This window comes from Mobula hypostoma, chromosome 12 (assembly GCF_963921235.1).
Source record: "Mobula hypostoma chromosome 12, sMobHyp1.1, whole genome shotgun sequence".
NCBI lineage: Eukaryota > Metazoa > Chordata > Chondrichthyes > Myliobatiformes > Myliobatidae > Mobula > Mobula hypostoma.
This window is the reverse complement of record NC_086108.1, coordinates 8912051-8927576: the sequence shown is the minus strand read 5'-3', so window position 1 is coordinate 8927576 and position 15526 is coordinate 8912051. Positions and strand designations below refer to the sequence as shown.

The window sequence follows — 15526 nt, the reverse complement described above, 5'->3', positions numbered from 1 at the left end:
AGAGGTCATGGGTGAAAGGTGAAATATTTAAGGGGAACCTGAGCTCTGGTGCTTGAGTGGAATATTCTGCCAGGGGAGGTGGTAGAGGCAGATACATTAGGGACATTTAAGAAACCCTTAGATAGACACATGGATGGTAGAGAACTATGTGTAAGGGAAAGGTAAGATTGATCTTAGAGGAGGTTAAAATGCTAGCACAACATTGTGTGCTGAAGGGCCCGTACTGTGCTGTCACGTTCTATGTTCTATGTTCTAAAAATCCAGGGAGTGAGGAAAGGGTTTAAGGATGAGATGATGACTGGCTGCAGCTGGGAATTCTGCAGGGTGAAGTCTTTCCTATAAATATTTTTGTTAAGCTGCCATAGTTGCAGCTGAAAGACAAAGAGATAAAGAACAGCTTTCTGCACTCCCAGTCATTGCACACATTTTCCTAATAACGTTGCTGGTCTTGAAGTGACAGGAATTTGGAAAGTTCTGGTGGGCGAACTGAGTCACGCACTGACTCAGAACAGCCAACCACGAGGAGGTCCAGTTGCTCCTTGCCAACGTCTGTTAGCTTCGGCTGTGACGTTATGGGGTGAATCCATCCACACTTGAAACCTTCCAGGGTTGAATAACCACCAGGCAGTTACTGTACACGTTGCAAACGGAGAGACACAGTCCCCTTGGAAAGGAAACTGAGGCTCGTGCTGCCCTCTGCTGAACATGGGAATAAATACCACTGACACACGAGATCTGCAGATTTTGGAAATCCAGGAACTCAGCTGGTCGGCAGCATCGATGGAGAAGAATAAACAGACGACGTTTCGGGCTGAGACCCTTCGTCAGGAATCATGAATATTGCATCCAGTTTGGCCTAGCCCAAGAGAGGGCATCCCTCTGTTAGGTTTATAATCCTCTACTTATATGACATGAAATCAGAATCAGGTTTAATATCACTGGCATACGTCGTGAAATTTGTTAACTTGGCATCAGCAGTACATTGCAATACATGATAATAGAAAAATATGAATATATACATATATGAAGTAGTTAAATTAAATAAGTAATGCAAAAATAGAAATAAAACTATATTGAAGTATTGTTCATGGGTTCAAAGTCCATTCAGAACTCGGATGGCAGAGGGGAAGAATTTGTTCCTGAATCGCTGAGTGTGTGTCTTCGGGCTTCTGTACCTCCTCCCTGATGGTAACAGTGAGAAAAGGGCATGCCCTGGGTGATGGGGGTCATTAATGGTGGGTGCCGGCTTAATGAGGCATCGCTCCTTGAAGTTTCCCTGGATACAACGGAGGCTCATGCCCATGATGGAGCTGATTGAGTTCACGACTGTCTGCAGCTTATTTTGATCCTGTGCAGTATCACCCCCCCCCACCCCCGCCGACAAGACATTGATGCAGCCAGTTAGAATGCTCTCCACAGTACGACTTTTATGCTCTTTCGCTGTCAGGTTCTGAGGCCTATCTGTCTCGATAGACAGGCCTGGGCAGTACGATATAGAGAGCATGTAGCAGGCTCCCCCTCCCCACGCATCTGATGAACCCAAAGGAACGGCAGAGACCAATACGGTTTGGTACCAGCAGCGTCACAGGAGTTGCCGGTCGGTGTTGAACTCAACGTAGGACTGCCTTAAGGATTTTCCCTTAGGGTTTTCTCCCGAAGCCTTCTCCATGAGTGGATGTAGCAGAAGTTTGAGATCAGAGTTTTCCTTCTCCTAGATGAGCTGCCAACCACGGCTGATGAGCCTTGTCTGCCGAAAGTGACTGGTTTTAAGGTGCCAATAACCCACCTTTGCCCCTTCTCCTGTCAGTAGAATTGGTTCCATTGGGCTTAGTAGTTAGGCCATATGAGGAGGCCAGGAGCTGGACCTGATTGTCAGAGGCTACTTGAGGTGTACATCATTGGGAGCATTTAATAGGTAGTGGGAGGTTATCCCTGTTACCACTCCCAGCTATAACAACCATAAAAAACCTCTCTCACTGTGGCTCCATGTTATACTCCACATTCTTCAGTGTAACACCAGAGAGAATCAGAATTAGAATAGGGTTTATTATCAGACGTACTGTATGTCATGAGATTTGTTGTTTTGTGGCAGCAGTACAGTTTATTTGTTATGTGTCACGTCAGATGACATGGGTGATCATGGTCTTTCCGTGACCAATGTTTCCACTCAGTGATATCCTGCTGGGAAGACCTTTAGGTTAATTATTCCGATGTCCATCTGCAGAGGGCCAGCCAGCTACTGAGAAATAAGAGATAAGAGCTCTTTTGGTAAAATACATCTACCAGCCTCTCGCTCGGCTGCTGCCAGAGGACAGTGTCTGCGTACGAACGATCTCTGTCTTTCATTCTCACTCGAACCTGCTGGAGGAAGGTGTCTGCATACGAACGGTCTCTCTCTCATTCTCACTCGAACCCGCCAGAGGACAGCGTCTGTGTATGAACGATCTCTCATTCTCACTCCAACCTGCTAGAGGAAGGTGTCTGCGTACGAACGGTCTCTCTCTCTCATTCTCACTGGATGCTGGGGCAGTCCTGGGCCTTGTGCAAGGTTTAATCAATGGAGTTTGTAAGTTGGACTCTGTAGTTCGTGTTACGATGTTTTTCTGATTTCTGGTTGTTCCTTTCTCTATTGCTATTTTAGGTGATTTCAATCGAGGCGCCCGCTGAAAACAAACATTGAGCTGAACTGAATATGCCTGGACTCTTTCGATGACTTTGTGGTTTGGTGTTTTAGACCATAAGACCATAACATATAGGAGCAGAATTAGGCCATTCAGCCCATTCAGTCTGCTCTGCCATTCCATCATGACTGATCCCATATCCCACTCAACCCCATAGCCTTGCCTTCTTGCCCTGACAAATCAAGAAACGATCAACTTCCACCTTAACTGTAACCACGGACCTAGCCTCCACCACAGTCTGTGGCAGAGAATTCCACAGATTCACTACTCCTTACCTCCATGCTAAAGGATTGCCCCTCGACTTTGAGGCTGGATATCCGCACCATAGGAAACTCTCCACATCCACCCTATCCTGTCCTTTCAACATTCGATATGTTTGAATGAGATCCCCCCACATTCTTCCAAATTCTAGTGAGTACAGGCCTAAAGCTCCCAAACGCTTCTCATATATTAACCCCTTCATTCCTGGAATCATCCTTGTGAACCTCCTCTGGACTTTCTTCAATGCCAACACATCCTTTCTGAGATATGGGGTCCAAAACGGTTGACAATTTTTTTATATGCTGTGTTTTTTGCTTATATTTTTTTTGCACGTTGGGGGGGTTTGATGTTTTTCTTTGAATGGGTTCCATGGTTTTTTTTGTTTCGTGGCTGTCACAAATCTCTGCAGGTCAGGCAGCCTGCATTGGAATGGACAGTCGATGTTTCTGGCCGAGGCCCTTCATCAGGACTGGCCAGGAAGGGGGTAGTTGCCAGAATAAAAAGTTGTGGGGAGGGGAAGGAGGATAGCTGAAAGGTGATAGGTGGGTGGGAAGATGAAGGACAGGAGAGGAAGGAATCTGAGAGTGGGCCATGGGAGAAACATACCGTCTGACCTGCTGAGTTCCTCCAGCATTTTGTGTGTGTTGCTCTGGATTTCCAGCATCTGCAGACTTCCTTGTGTATATGGTCTAATGATTGTTCTTGGCCATTGCCTTCTTCTGGGCAGTGACTTCAGAAGGCAGGTGACCCCAGCATTATCAATACCCTTCAGAGATTGTCTGCTTGGTGTCAGTCTGTTGGTCACACAACCAGGTGACCAGGACTTGTGATGTGCACCAGCTGCTCATATGACCAACCACCACCTGGTCCCAGGGCTTCATGTGACCCTGATCGGGGAGTGGGAGGGGTGAGGGGGTCTAAGCAGGTGCTACACCTTGCCCAAGGGTGATCTGCATGCTAGCGGAGGAAAGGAGCGCCCTACACCTCCTGTGGTGGAGACGTATCTCCACCCTGCCACCCAATATTGACAAGCCCATAAGGACATGTTATGTAGATGGATCAAAGCTTGGATGAAGAGAAATATTTTAAGGTTAATCTTGCAGTTGGAAATTAACCCAAAAGGTTAATTTGCAGGTTGAGTCTTTAGAGAGGAAGGCAAATGCAATGTTAGTATTTTGAGAGGACTAGAATATAAACGCCAGGATGTAATTTTGAGCCTTTATAAAGCTCTGGTGGGGCCTCACAGGGAGTACTGTGAGCAGTTTTGGGCTCCGTATCTAAGGGAGTAGGTGTGCTGACATTGGCAAACGTTCAAAGGAGGTTCATGAAAATGATTCTGGATCTGAAAGGCTCATCATATGTTGGATGGCTCTGGGCCGTACTCACTGGAATTCAGAGGAATGAGGAGGGGATCTCATTGAAACCTATCGAATGTTGAATGGCCTCAACAGAGTGGAAGTGGAGAGGGTGTCTTCAATGGTGTAGAGTCTGAGGCCAGAGGACACAGCCTCAGAATAGAGGGGCCTCCTTTTAGAGTGGAGATGAGGAGGAATTTGTTTAATCAGAGAGTGGTGAATCTGTGGAATTTATTGCCACAGGTGGTTGTGGAGGCCAAGTCATTGGCAGAAGTTGATAGATTCTTGACTGGTCAGGGCATGAAGGGATACAGGCAGAAGGCAGAAGATTGGAGCTGACAGGGAAAATAGATCAGCCATGATGAAATGGTGGAGCAAATGGCCTAATTCTGCTCCTATATCTTAGGGTCTTATTATTTTTCTTTCACCCACGTGCCTAACTAAGCCCCTAATGTATCTCCTAGGCTGTGTATTCCAGGCATCCACCATTCCCGTGTTAAAAAAAAACTGACCCCTGACATCTTCCGAAAACTTTCCCAAAGACACCATAAGAGACGTCTTCTGGATTGTCTAAAGTCGAGAACTCCAGGACATATTTGGTCGGAACACAAGGAGTCTAGCAGAAGGCGGTAATGCACTGAAAACTGGTTGCCAACCGCCGTAAAACAAAAAAGAAGAAGAAGAAGACGTCTTCTGACATTAGCAATTGCTGCCATAGGAAGATGCTGGCGGCCCACTTGATGCCTCTTACCACCCGACCTGTCTTACATTGCAGCAACTGAAGTTCTTTTTGTTGTGGTCTGGAGAGTTTGCTTTCTGAGGATAGGTTGAGTGAGCTTGGGCTTTTCCCTTTGGAGCAAAGGAGGATGAGAGGTGACTTTGTAGTGGTGTACGAGATGATAAGACCTATAGGTCAGTAATAGAGACTTTTTCCGGGGTGGAAATGGCTAATACGAGGGGGTTTAATGTTAGGGCGATTGGAGAATAGTATGGGGGGCTATTAGAGGTAAGTATTTTACACAAAGAGTGGCGAGTGCCTGGAACTGCTGGGAATGGCGGTAGAAGCAGATACATCGGTGACATTTGTGAAATTCTTAGCCAGGCAGGCGGAAGATAGTGTGGAGGAAAGGGTTAAATTGATATCGGAGTATGTTAAAAGATAGCACATAATCGTGGGCCGAAAGGCCTGTACAGTTCTATGTCCTTTGTTAACAGAAGTTATAAGGAGCCAATTCAAATGGGTTGGCGTTTTTCTTGAATGTTGTCGACGGAGCGGGCGGACATTTGGGAGATTTGCGGCGAACCGGATCCTCCACGCGAAAGTGCGGGTCAAACTCTAAAATTCAAAAGCTTAAATCTAAATGTAAAATATAAAAGTGAGAGCCTGATGAGAAAAGAACATATAGCTAAGTTTGCTACCGTGGAGAGGCTGCGCTGACGTCGTTCTCACTCCCAGACAGCAGGGGGCGGAAGTTTGGGAGGTTTGACGGCGTCTCGGGTCCTCCAAGCGAAAGTGCGGACTGTAAATATAAAACTCAAGACTTAAGCCTAAATATAAATTAAAAATGATATTCTGATGATAAAAATATATATTTAATATTTATTGGAGGCTGGCGTGGATTGGCTATGCTGAGGAAGAACGTGTCGAATGTGCTGACGCCGTTCTCCCTTTCTTTTTCTCTCTCGGACATGGCGGCCATCAGCCAGCAGCCGCCTGGCTTCGTCTCACTCCGTTCCGAGTCCGGATCTCTCGGTCCTGCCGTTCCGCCCCACCGTCGCCGGCGCCTCAACAAGAACAAGAAGAAGAACTGGACCAAGCACAGCGATGTGAAGGAAGTGGAGGAGTTCTTGGAGGACGTGCGGCTCCAGGAGAGGACGGTGGGGTGAGTGCACGGGGAGGGGGTGGCGAAGGTAATGATGGGAGCGTGAACAGTGCAGGCTCTTCGGCCCACATTGTTGTGTTGATCCTTTAACGTACTTTAGCTGCATTCTAATCCATCCCTCCTACATAACCCACCATTTCTTCTTTCATTCATGTGCCTATATTAAGAGTTTATTAAATGTCCCCATTGAATCTGCCCAGAGTCAAAAGTAAATTTTATTATCAAACTACATGTATGTCACCACATACAACCCTGGCATTCATCTTCCTGCGGGCATACTCAGCAAATCTGTATAATAGTAACTATAGCAGGATCAATGAAATATTAACCAGAGTGCAGAAGACAACAAACTGTGTATATGCAAATATAAATAATAGGAGGCAGAGATTGTAGATGGAGAATATTCTGCCTGGAAGTTGGTGACCAGTGGTCAGGGGTCAGAGCTTAGTCTTTCCCCCAATTAGTGGCCTTTTGTCCTATGTTAGCCCCTGACCTCCCTTCACCCTACCATTCCCGGTCCTCACCAATCCTTGTCCTCCTCTTCACCCTCTCTAGTCCCCCGTTATCCATCCTCTTCCTCCCTCTTGACTAGCTTAACCACCATATTCTGTCCTCCTTTTCCAGCATCTACACTCCCAGCTACCCTGTCTACCCTCCATATCTCCTACTTTCCCCTTTCCCTCACCTGTATTTCTCAATTCCTCTTTGCCTCTGCCTCAACTCCACACTTACAAGAATAATTAAATTGACTTTATTTTTTACACCCTTCACATACATGAGGAGTAAAAATCTTTACATTACATCTCTGTCTAAATGTACAATGTGCAACCATAGTAATTTATACTAATTTATGATAAATAGAACAGTTAATGTAACATGGAAATACACTCAAATCAGCGTGACTCAAATCAGCATCAGTCTGATAGCCTGGTGGAAGAAGCTGTCCTGGAGCCTGTTGGTCCTGGCTTTTATGCTGCAGTACCGTTTCCCAGATGGTAGCAGCTGGAATAGACTGTGATTGGGCTGACTCGGGTCCCTAATAATCCTTCGGGCCCTTTTTTCCATAGCTGTCTTTGTAAACGTCCTGAATCATGGGAAGTTCATAATTACAGATGCGCAGGGCTGTCCGCACCACTCTCTGCAGAATCTTGCGATTAAGGAGGGTACAGTTCCCACACCAGGCAGTGATGCAGCCAGTCAGGATGCTCTCAATTGCGCCCCTGTAGAAAGTTCTTAGGATTTGGGGGCCATACCAAACTTCCTCAACTGTCTGAGGTGAAAGAGGCGCTGTTGTGCCTTTTTCACCACACAGCTGGTGTGTACAGACCACGTGAAGTGACATGGATGCCGAGGAACTTAAAGCTATTCACCCTCTCAACCCCAGATCTATTGATGTCAACAGGGGTTAGCCCGTCTCCATTCCTCCTGTAATCCACAACTAGCTCCTTTGTTTTTGCGACATTGAGGGAGTGGTTGTTTTCTTGACACCACTGGTCAGAGAGATGACTTCTTCCCTGTAGGCCACCTTGTTATTGTTTGAGATTAGACCAATCAATGTAGTGTCATCAGCAAATTTAATTAGCAGATCGGAGCTCTGTGTGGCAACACAGTCATGGGTAAGCAGGGAGTAAAGGAGGGGACTTAGTACACAGCCCTGAGGGGCTCCTGTGTTGAGAGTCAGAGGGCTGGAGGTGAGGAAGCCCACTTTCACCTGCTGGCGATCTGACAGGAAGTCCAGGATCCAGCTGCACAAGGCAGGGTGAAGGCCGAGGTCTCTGAGCTTCTTGTCAAGCCTGAATGGAATTATGGTGTTGAATGCTGAACTGTAGTCCAAGAACAGCATTCTCACATGAGCATCCTTCTTCCCCTGATTTGTAAGGACGGTATGTAGAGCAATGGCTATTGCGTCATTTGTCAATCATTTGTGACGATAGGCGAATTGTATTGGGTCCAGTCTGGGTGGCAGCAAGCTGCAGATGTAATCCTTGATCAGCCTCTCAAAGCATTTACTTATTATTGAGGTGAGTGTGACAGGATGCCGGTCGTTCAGACATGTTGGTCATTTTTGGTACAGGGACAATGGTGGATAATTTGAAGCAGGAGGGCACTCTACACTGGGAGGGGGAGAGATTAAAAATGTCTGTAAGCACACCTGCCAGTTGTGCCACGCACATCCTGAGTACTCTCCCTGGGATGCTGTCCAGTCACACAGCCTTGCGACTGGAAGGTACATAGGTACGTAAGGTACATCTATTGGAAACATATGTGTACCTCAGCCTCAGCGATGAGCAGGTTGCAGGTTGTAGCGGTGGCTTTCCTCGGAGTCTCAGAGTAGGTACTGGAATCTGGAACGGCAAAGAATCTGCTGGAGGAACTCAGGGAGGAGAAGCATTGTCTGAGAAGCCTCCCATCTGTCCCACAATCTCTTTGACTCCTTACCATCAGGCAGGAGGTACTGTAGGGCAAGGATGGTTAGTATGAGAAACAGCTTCTTCCTCCAGGCTTTGAGACTACTGAATTCCCTGCCACCACCCAGGACTCATCGCATATGAAGCACCGGTAACATTATGCTGTTTATGTTTTAACTTGTTGCTTTAATACTCCTTACTATTTGTTGATTTGTTTGTGGTAATTTTTCTTTGAGTTGTGTGTGAATTATGTACCACGTTGTGCACCTTGGTTAGGAGGAACATTGTTTCATCTGGTGGTATACATGTGCACAGTTGCATGACAATAAACTTGAATTTGAGGAATTGACCATGAGGTATAGGTGCAGAATTAGGCCATTTTGGCCCATTGAGTCTGTTCACCCATTTCATCATGTTGACGTCTCAGGTTGAAACTCTGAATCAGGGCTGGAAACCCAGAGGAACACACACACCATACTGGAAGATCTCAGCAGGTCAGGCAGCTTCTAAGGAGGGGAAGAAACAGTTGACATTTTGGGCCAAGTCCTGATAAAGGGTCCTACCAAGAATGCATAGCCTCAAAATGTGTCAATTTGGAACATAGATGAGGAGGAATTTCTTTAGCCAGAGGGTGGTGAATGTGTTGGAATTCATTGCCACAGACAGCTGTGGAGGGGTATATTTAAAGTGAGGGATGATAGGTTCTTGACTAGCTGGGGTGTCAAAGTTGTGAGGAGAAAGCAGAGGAATGGGGTTGAGAAGGATAATGAATCAGCCATGATGGAATGGTGAAGCAGACTCAATGGGCTGAATGGCCTAATTCTGCTCCAATGTCTTCTGATGTCTGACTTGCCAGGTTCCTCCAGCAGTTTGTCACTGTGTAACACTGGGGTGCCAGATGCTAGCGCATTACTGTGTAACATGATTCTGGACTTGAATAGATTTGTCAGTGTACCACATAGGTATGGGATTGAGTGGAGGTCTCTTGCGGTTCAATGTGGTTAACGTACTGCTGGTAATATGTGATGGGGTGGAGAGACATCTCTACCAGAGGTGTAAGCTGCTCCTTCCCTGCTCAAGCCTGCAGGTCACCCTTGGATCTCACTGTAGATCTCCGCTGGAGCTGAGACATTCACCTTTCTATCTCACTGGGGGTATGAGGCCGGCCCGCCAGTCACCCTCACCTGGTTTAGCCCACTGTCAAAGTGGTGTACCAGGGTGTGGCCTCTGTCACATGCAGACAGCTACTTGGAGCCACAGGTGAGAGCTGAGTGTCCAGTAGAGACCAAAAGTGAGTGAGCTGCCCCAGAATGGACAGGACGAGCCCCTTCACCAGAAGTGCTTCCCCTCCTTGGACACCCCATACACACCTGTACATCCAAACAAAACGATGTTCCTCCGGACCACAATGCATCTACGGAACATGCATCACACACAGCACATAAAACAATACATTACCACAAATAATTTAACAAATATAATTCAAAATGTATGTGGTGCGCAGCACAGGGAAACAGTAAGCAACTTGCTGTCTCAAGAGATGAGACCTCAGTGATGGCAGGGTATTCGTTAGTCTCACAGCCTGGGGGTAGAAGCTGTTTCCCAGTCTGGCGGTACTAGTACTGATGCACTTGTATCTTCTTCTTTATGTTAGTGGGTCACAGAGATTCAAAATATATTTATTATCAACGTCCATGCAATTTACAACCCTGAGATTCGCCTCTCCCACAGACTGCCATGAAACAAAGAAAACCATGGAACTTATTTTTAAAAAATCAAACCCCTAACATGCAAAAAAAAGAACAAATTGCACAAACAAAAAAAAACTGGACTGGTGAAAAACACAGAACATATAAGGTCAGACAGTTCAGGAATGTTCAGTTGAATCTTAATGCTGTGCTGTTTGTTGACTGCAGGCTGCGGAGCCTGTCTGCCCCCATCAAAAGCACAAAATAGCAACAAAGAAGGGGCAACCAGAAACACATCAAACCGTAAACTACAGAGTCCGATCCACAAACCATGTCAATTAAACCTTGTTCAAGACACAAGACTCCAGCACTTCCCTTGGACAGCGAGTGAGAGGGGGAGAGACAGAGAGAGATCATAGAAACTTAGAAAACCTACAGCACAGTACAGGCCCTTTGGCCCACAAAGCTGTGCCAAACAAGTCCTTACCTCAGAAATTACCTAGGGTTACCCATAGCCCTCTGTTTTTCTAAGGTCAGCATTGTTTCCTTAAGGAAAACTTGCCTGACAAATCTGTTGGTATTCTTGGAAGAAGTAATAAGCAGGGTCGACAAAGGAGAATTGGTTTCCTTAAGTGAAACTCGAGCTGGAAAAGCAACCCAAATGATAGAAAAAGATGTTGTGTACTTGGATTTTCAGAAGGCCTTTGATAAGGTGCCACACTCTAGGTTGCTTAATAAGCCCTTGGCTTATTATTACAGGGATGGATGGATTAAACAGTGGCTGATTGGTGAGGGCCAAAGGGTGGGAGTAAGGGGAGCCATTTCGGTTTGGCTGCCAGTGACTAGTGGTGTTCCTCAGGAGTCTTCGGACTGGTGCTTTTTGTGTTATATTCCAGTAATTTGGATGACGGAATTGATGGCTTTGTTACAAAGTTTGCAGACAATATGAAGACATGAGGAGGGGCAGGTAGTTTTAAGTAGAGAGGCTCCAGAAGGACTTAGACAGATTGAGAGCTCAATTGTAACAAAATCTGTTTCTAAACTCCAACCCTCTTGTACTAAAGAGAAACATGCCTCTTGCCTTCCTAACTACTTGCATCTGACTGCTAATGTTATATCATTTCTTCAGAAGGTGTAGTATTGATTGAGACAGGTTTAACTCAAGCATCCACCTGTGATGGTCCTAGCCAGGTACGAACTCTCCCTCTACATACGTATGCACGTGTAATTTCTGTCATTGTATTGGAGTTTTAATGTACATACCACCAGTGGCTAATTATAAGCAAGCATTCGCGAAACTGCAGAATGTTGCCTGCTGGCAAGAAACAGTCCATCCCAGCACGTCAAATTATAGTTGCAAACATAAGGAAATCTGCAGATGCTGGAAATTCAAGCAACACACACAAAAAATGCTGGTGAGCACAGCAGGCCAGGCAGCATCTATAGGAAGAGGTACAGTCGACGTTTCGGGCCGAGGCGCTTTGTCAGGACGAAGAGTCTCGGCCCGAAACGTCGACTGTACCTCTTCCTATAGATGCAGCCTGGCCTGCTGTGTTCACCAGCATTTTTTGTGTGTGTTGCTCAAATTATAGTCAGTGACTTCAAACCAGACCTGTTTGAAGAAAACCCTGCCCAATTATCACCAGCACGTAACCTGTTGCACCAGAGGTCCCAACTCTTCGCTGCACTGTAATAAGGAATGCCTGTGATTCCTTCCCGAGACCGCATTTTGGCAAGTCAGATCATTTGGCTGTACTCCTACCGCTGGCATTCAGACAGCCTAAAGAGCAAGGTTCCAGAGATCAAGACAACTAAGAGGTGGTTGTGGAAGGCAGAGGAACGATTACAGGATTGCCTTCAGTCAGTGGGCTAGGCTGAGTTCAAGAACTCATCTGAGGACCTGAATGACTACAACAATTACAAATAACAGACTTTATTAAAACAGCTGTGGATAAGTGTGTCCCCACAAAATCGTTCAGGGTTTACCCCAATCAAAAGTGCTGGTTGAACATTGAAATCTGGAATTTGCTGAGAGCCAGATCAGAGGCATTCAAGTCTGGAGATCAGGAATGAGGTGCAGGTATGATCTCTGGAAAGCCATCTCACAAGTGAGGTAGAGATTCCAGACCTACTGGAGTCGATGAGGACAGCCTGTGGCAGGGTTTGAATGCCATAACCTCCTACAAAGTTAAATCTCTTGCAACATAGGGGACAGCAGAGCTTTACTGCCAGATGAGCTCAATGCCTTCTATACTCACTTTGACCCCTGGAATAGTGAGGAATTATCACGTATCCTTACGTCTCCTGATGATCCTTTGGTCTCAGTATCTGAAGATGACGTGCAGGCTGCCTTCAAGAGAGCGAATCCAAGGAAAGAATCTGATCTGGATGGAGTCCCTAGCCGAGTACTGAAGACCTGTGCCGACCAGCTGGCTGGTGTTTTCACAGATATCTTCAACCTCTGGCTCCAGCAGTGTGTTGTATCCACCTGCTTCAAGCAGGCTTCAATTATACTGGTGCCCAAGAAGAGCATGGTAACCTGTCTCAAAGACTACCGTCCTGTGATGAAGTGTTTTAATGGCTGGTGTTGAAGCATATCAGCTCCTGTCTGAGTGGCAGCTTGGATCGGTTTCAATTTGCCTACTGAAGCGACAGGTCTACAGCAGATGCTATTTTGTTGACTCTTCACACAACCCTGGAACATCTGGACAGCAAAGATGTCCAGATGTGGAAGTGAAGCTGTTTATTGACTGTAGCTCAGCATTTAATATCATCGTCCCCTCAAAACTAATCAGTTAACTAGACCGGGGTCTCAATACCCCAGTCAGTTCTGATTGGCAAAAACATCTCCACAATCTCCATCAGCACAGTGCACCACAGGGATGTGTACTTAGCCCTCTGCTCTACTCGCTTTACACCTATGACTGTGTGGCTAAGTACAGCTCCAACACCATATACTAGTTTGCTGATGACACCACCGTTGTGGGCTGTATCAAAGGTGGTGATGAATCAGCATACAGGAGGGAGATTGAAATCTTGCTGAGTGGTGTAATAACAACAACCTCTCACTCAATGTCATTAAGACCAAGGAACTGATTGTAAACCTCAGGAGAGGGAAATCAGAAGTCCATGAACCAGTAATCATCAGAAGATCAGAAGTGGAGCGGATCAGTAACTTTGAACTTCTGGGTGTCACTATCTCAGAAGACCTGTCCTGGACCCGTCATATAAATACAATTGCGAAGAAAGCACAGTAGTGCCTCTACTCAGGAATCTGTGGAGATTCAGCATGTCATCAGAAATGCTGGCAATTTCCTGTAGGTGTATCGTGGGAAGTGTGCTGACTGACTGCACCATGGCCTGTTATGGGAACACCAATACCTTTGAGTGGATTTGGCCGGTATATCACAGGTAAATCCCACTGAACCATTGAGCACACCTACATGAAATGTTGCTGTAAAAAAGCAGCACCCATCATCAAAGGTCCTCACCTCTCTTCTCACTGCTGCCATCAGGTAAAGTGTACAAGTGCCTCGGGACTTGCATCACCAGGTTCAGTTACAGTTACTACCCCTCAACCATCAGACTCTTGAACAAAAGGTTATAACTACACTCATTCTATTTCTGGTGTTCCCACAACCAATAGTCTCACTTTAAGGAATCTGTATCCTGTTGTTTCCTGCTCGTTATTTATTGCTATTTATGTATATCTGTATTTGAACACATTGTTTTCCCTTGATCCAGTTTACATTTACTGTTCTATAGATTTGCTAAGTATGCTTGCAAAAAAAGCATCTGGGGACATGTATGTACTCTGATAGTAAATTTTACTTAGAACTTTGAACTGCAAGACCCATTGTGAAGCCTTTAGTGGTGATTGCAGCCCTCAACAAATTGTAAATAATGACATAGGTGTGTAACTTACTGTTCAGTCTTTGTGTTGCAGTGTATGAAATAGCTTTCTTGTACTCTGGTTTTGGATTGTCTAATGGAGTGAACTCTGCTTATTTCCAGAGGTCTTGTGTCTGAAAAGACAGATGACAGCCTGTACTTCGTTGACACAGGAAATGAAAAGAAAGGTGAGAAATGTCTTCTGTCAGACAGAGAAATGCCCTGCACATCAGGCTGAATCTTCACTGCCTGAAGCCAATACTGAATTTATCCTTCTCCGTCTCTTTGTCCCTTTTGCCAATCAGCTTCCCAGCTCTTTACGTCACCCTTTCCACCCTCTCCCGGTTTGACCTATCACCTACCATTTTGTACTTCTTCCTCCCCTCCCCCCACCTTCTTAGTCTGACCTCTCCTTCTCTCTTTCCAGTCCTGATGAAGGGTCTCTGCCTGAAATGTTGACTTTTTCCCATTGATGCTGCCTGTCCTGCTGAGTTCCTCCAGCATTTTGTGTGTATTGCTCTGGATTTCCAGCATCTGCAGAATCTCTTGTGTTTCTGAATTTATTCTATTTTTGAGAGCTACATGGGTGATGGGGTGAAGATGTGTGTCTACCAAAGGAGGTATAAGGTGCTCCTTTCCTCTGCTTGGCAGATCTTAAGTGCCCCTAATGTATCTACCTCCATCACCACCTCTGGCAGGCTTTACCACTCTCTGACATCCTTCTTATACTTTCCTCCAATCACCTTAAAATTATGATTATAAAGACACGCAGTCCTCTTTTATTGTCATTTAGTAATGTATGCATTAAGAAATGATACATTATTTCCTCCGGTGTGATATCACAAAACACAGGACAGACCAAGACTGAAAAAACTGACAAAACCACATAATTATAACATATCGTTACGAACAGTGTAACAATACCATAACTTGATGAAGAACAGTCCATCAGCACAGTAAAGTTCAAAGTCTCTCAAATGTTCCACATCTCACGCAGACGGGAGAAGGAAGAAAAGCTCTCCCTGCCATGCCGACCACAATCCGACTCTGAGTCATCCGAAAACTTCGAGCTTTGATCAGCTCTCCGACACCGAGTACTGAGCGCCATCTCTGTCCGAACGATTCAACCTTCTTCTCAGTCGCCAAAAGCAGGCAAGGCCGGGGATTTTGAGGCCTACCCTCCGAAAGATTCACGACCACACAGTAACGACAGCAGCGAACGGGCGTTTCAGAAATTTCTCCAGATGTTCCTCTGTGCTTTCACGTCCATTCTCCATCAAATCAGAATTGTCCACGGCCCCTATTTAACGGATACGATATCATTTTTCACCGGAGAGCTGCACACGCTCAGCGCGCTGC

The 15526-nt window shown here is 45.9% G+C and overlaps 1 protein-coding gene across 1 annotated transcript in view; it reads left to right on the top strand.

Moving 5' to 3' along the window:
- Positions 1 to 5977: 5977 nt before the first annotated feature.
- The window catches only part of nop53 (NOP53 ribosome biogenesis factor), a 50901-nt gene continuing 41352 nt past the window's right edge, over positions 5978 to 15526 (top strand). The window contains exons 1-2 of the mRNA XM_063063601.1: positions 5978 to 6180; positions 14291 to 14355. Of these exons, the coding sequence (XP_062919671.1) occupies positions 5987 to 6180; positions 14291 to 14355 (259 nt within the window). The 5' untranslated portion in view covers positions 5978 to 5986. The remainder of the gene's footprint in view (positions 6181 to 14290; positions 14356 to 15526) is intronic.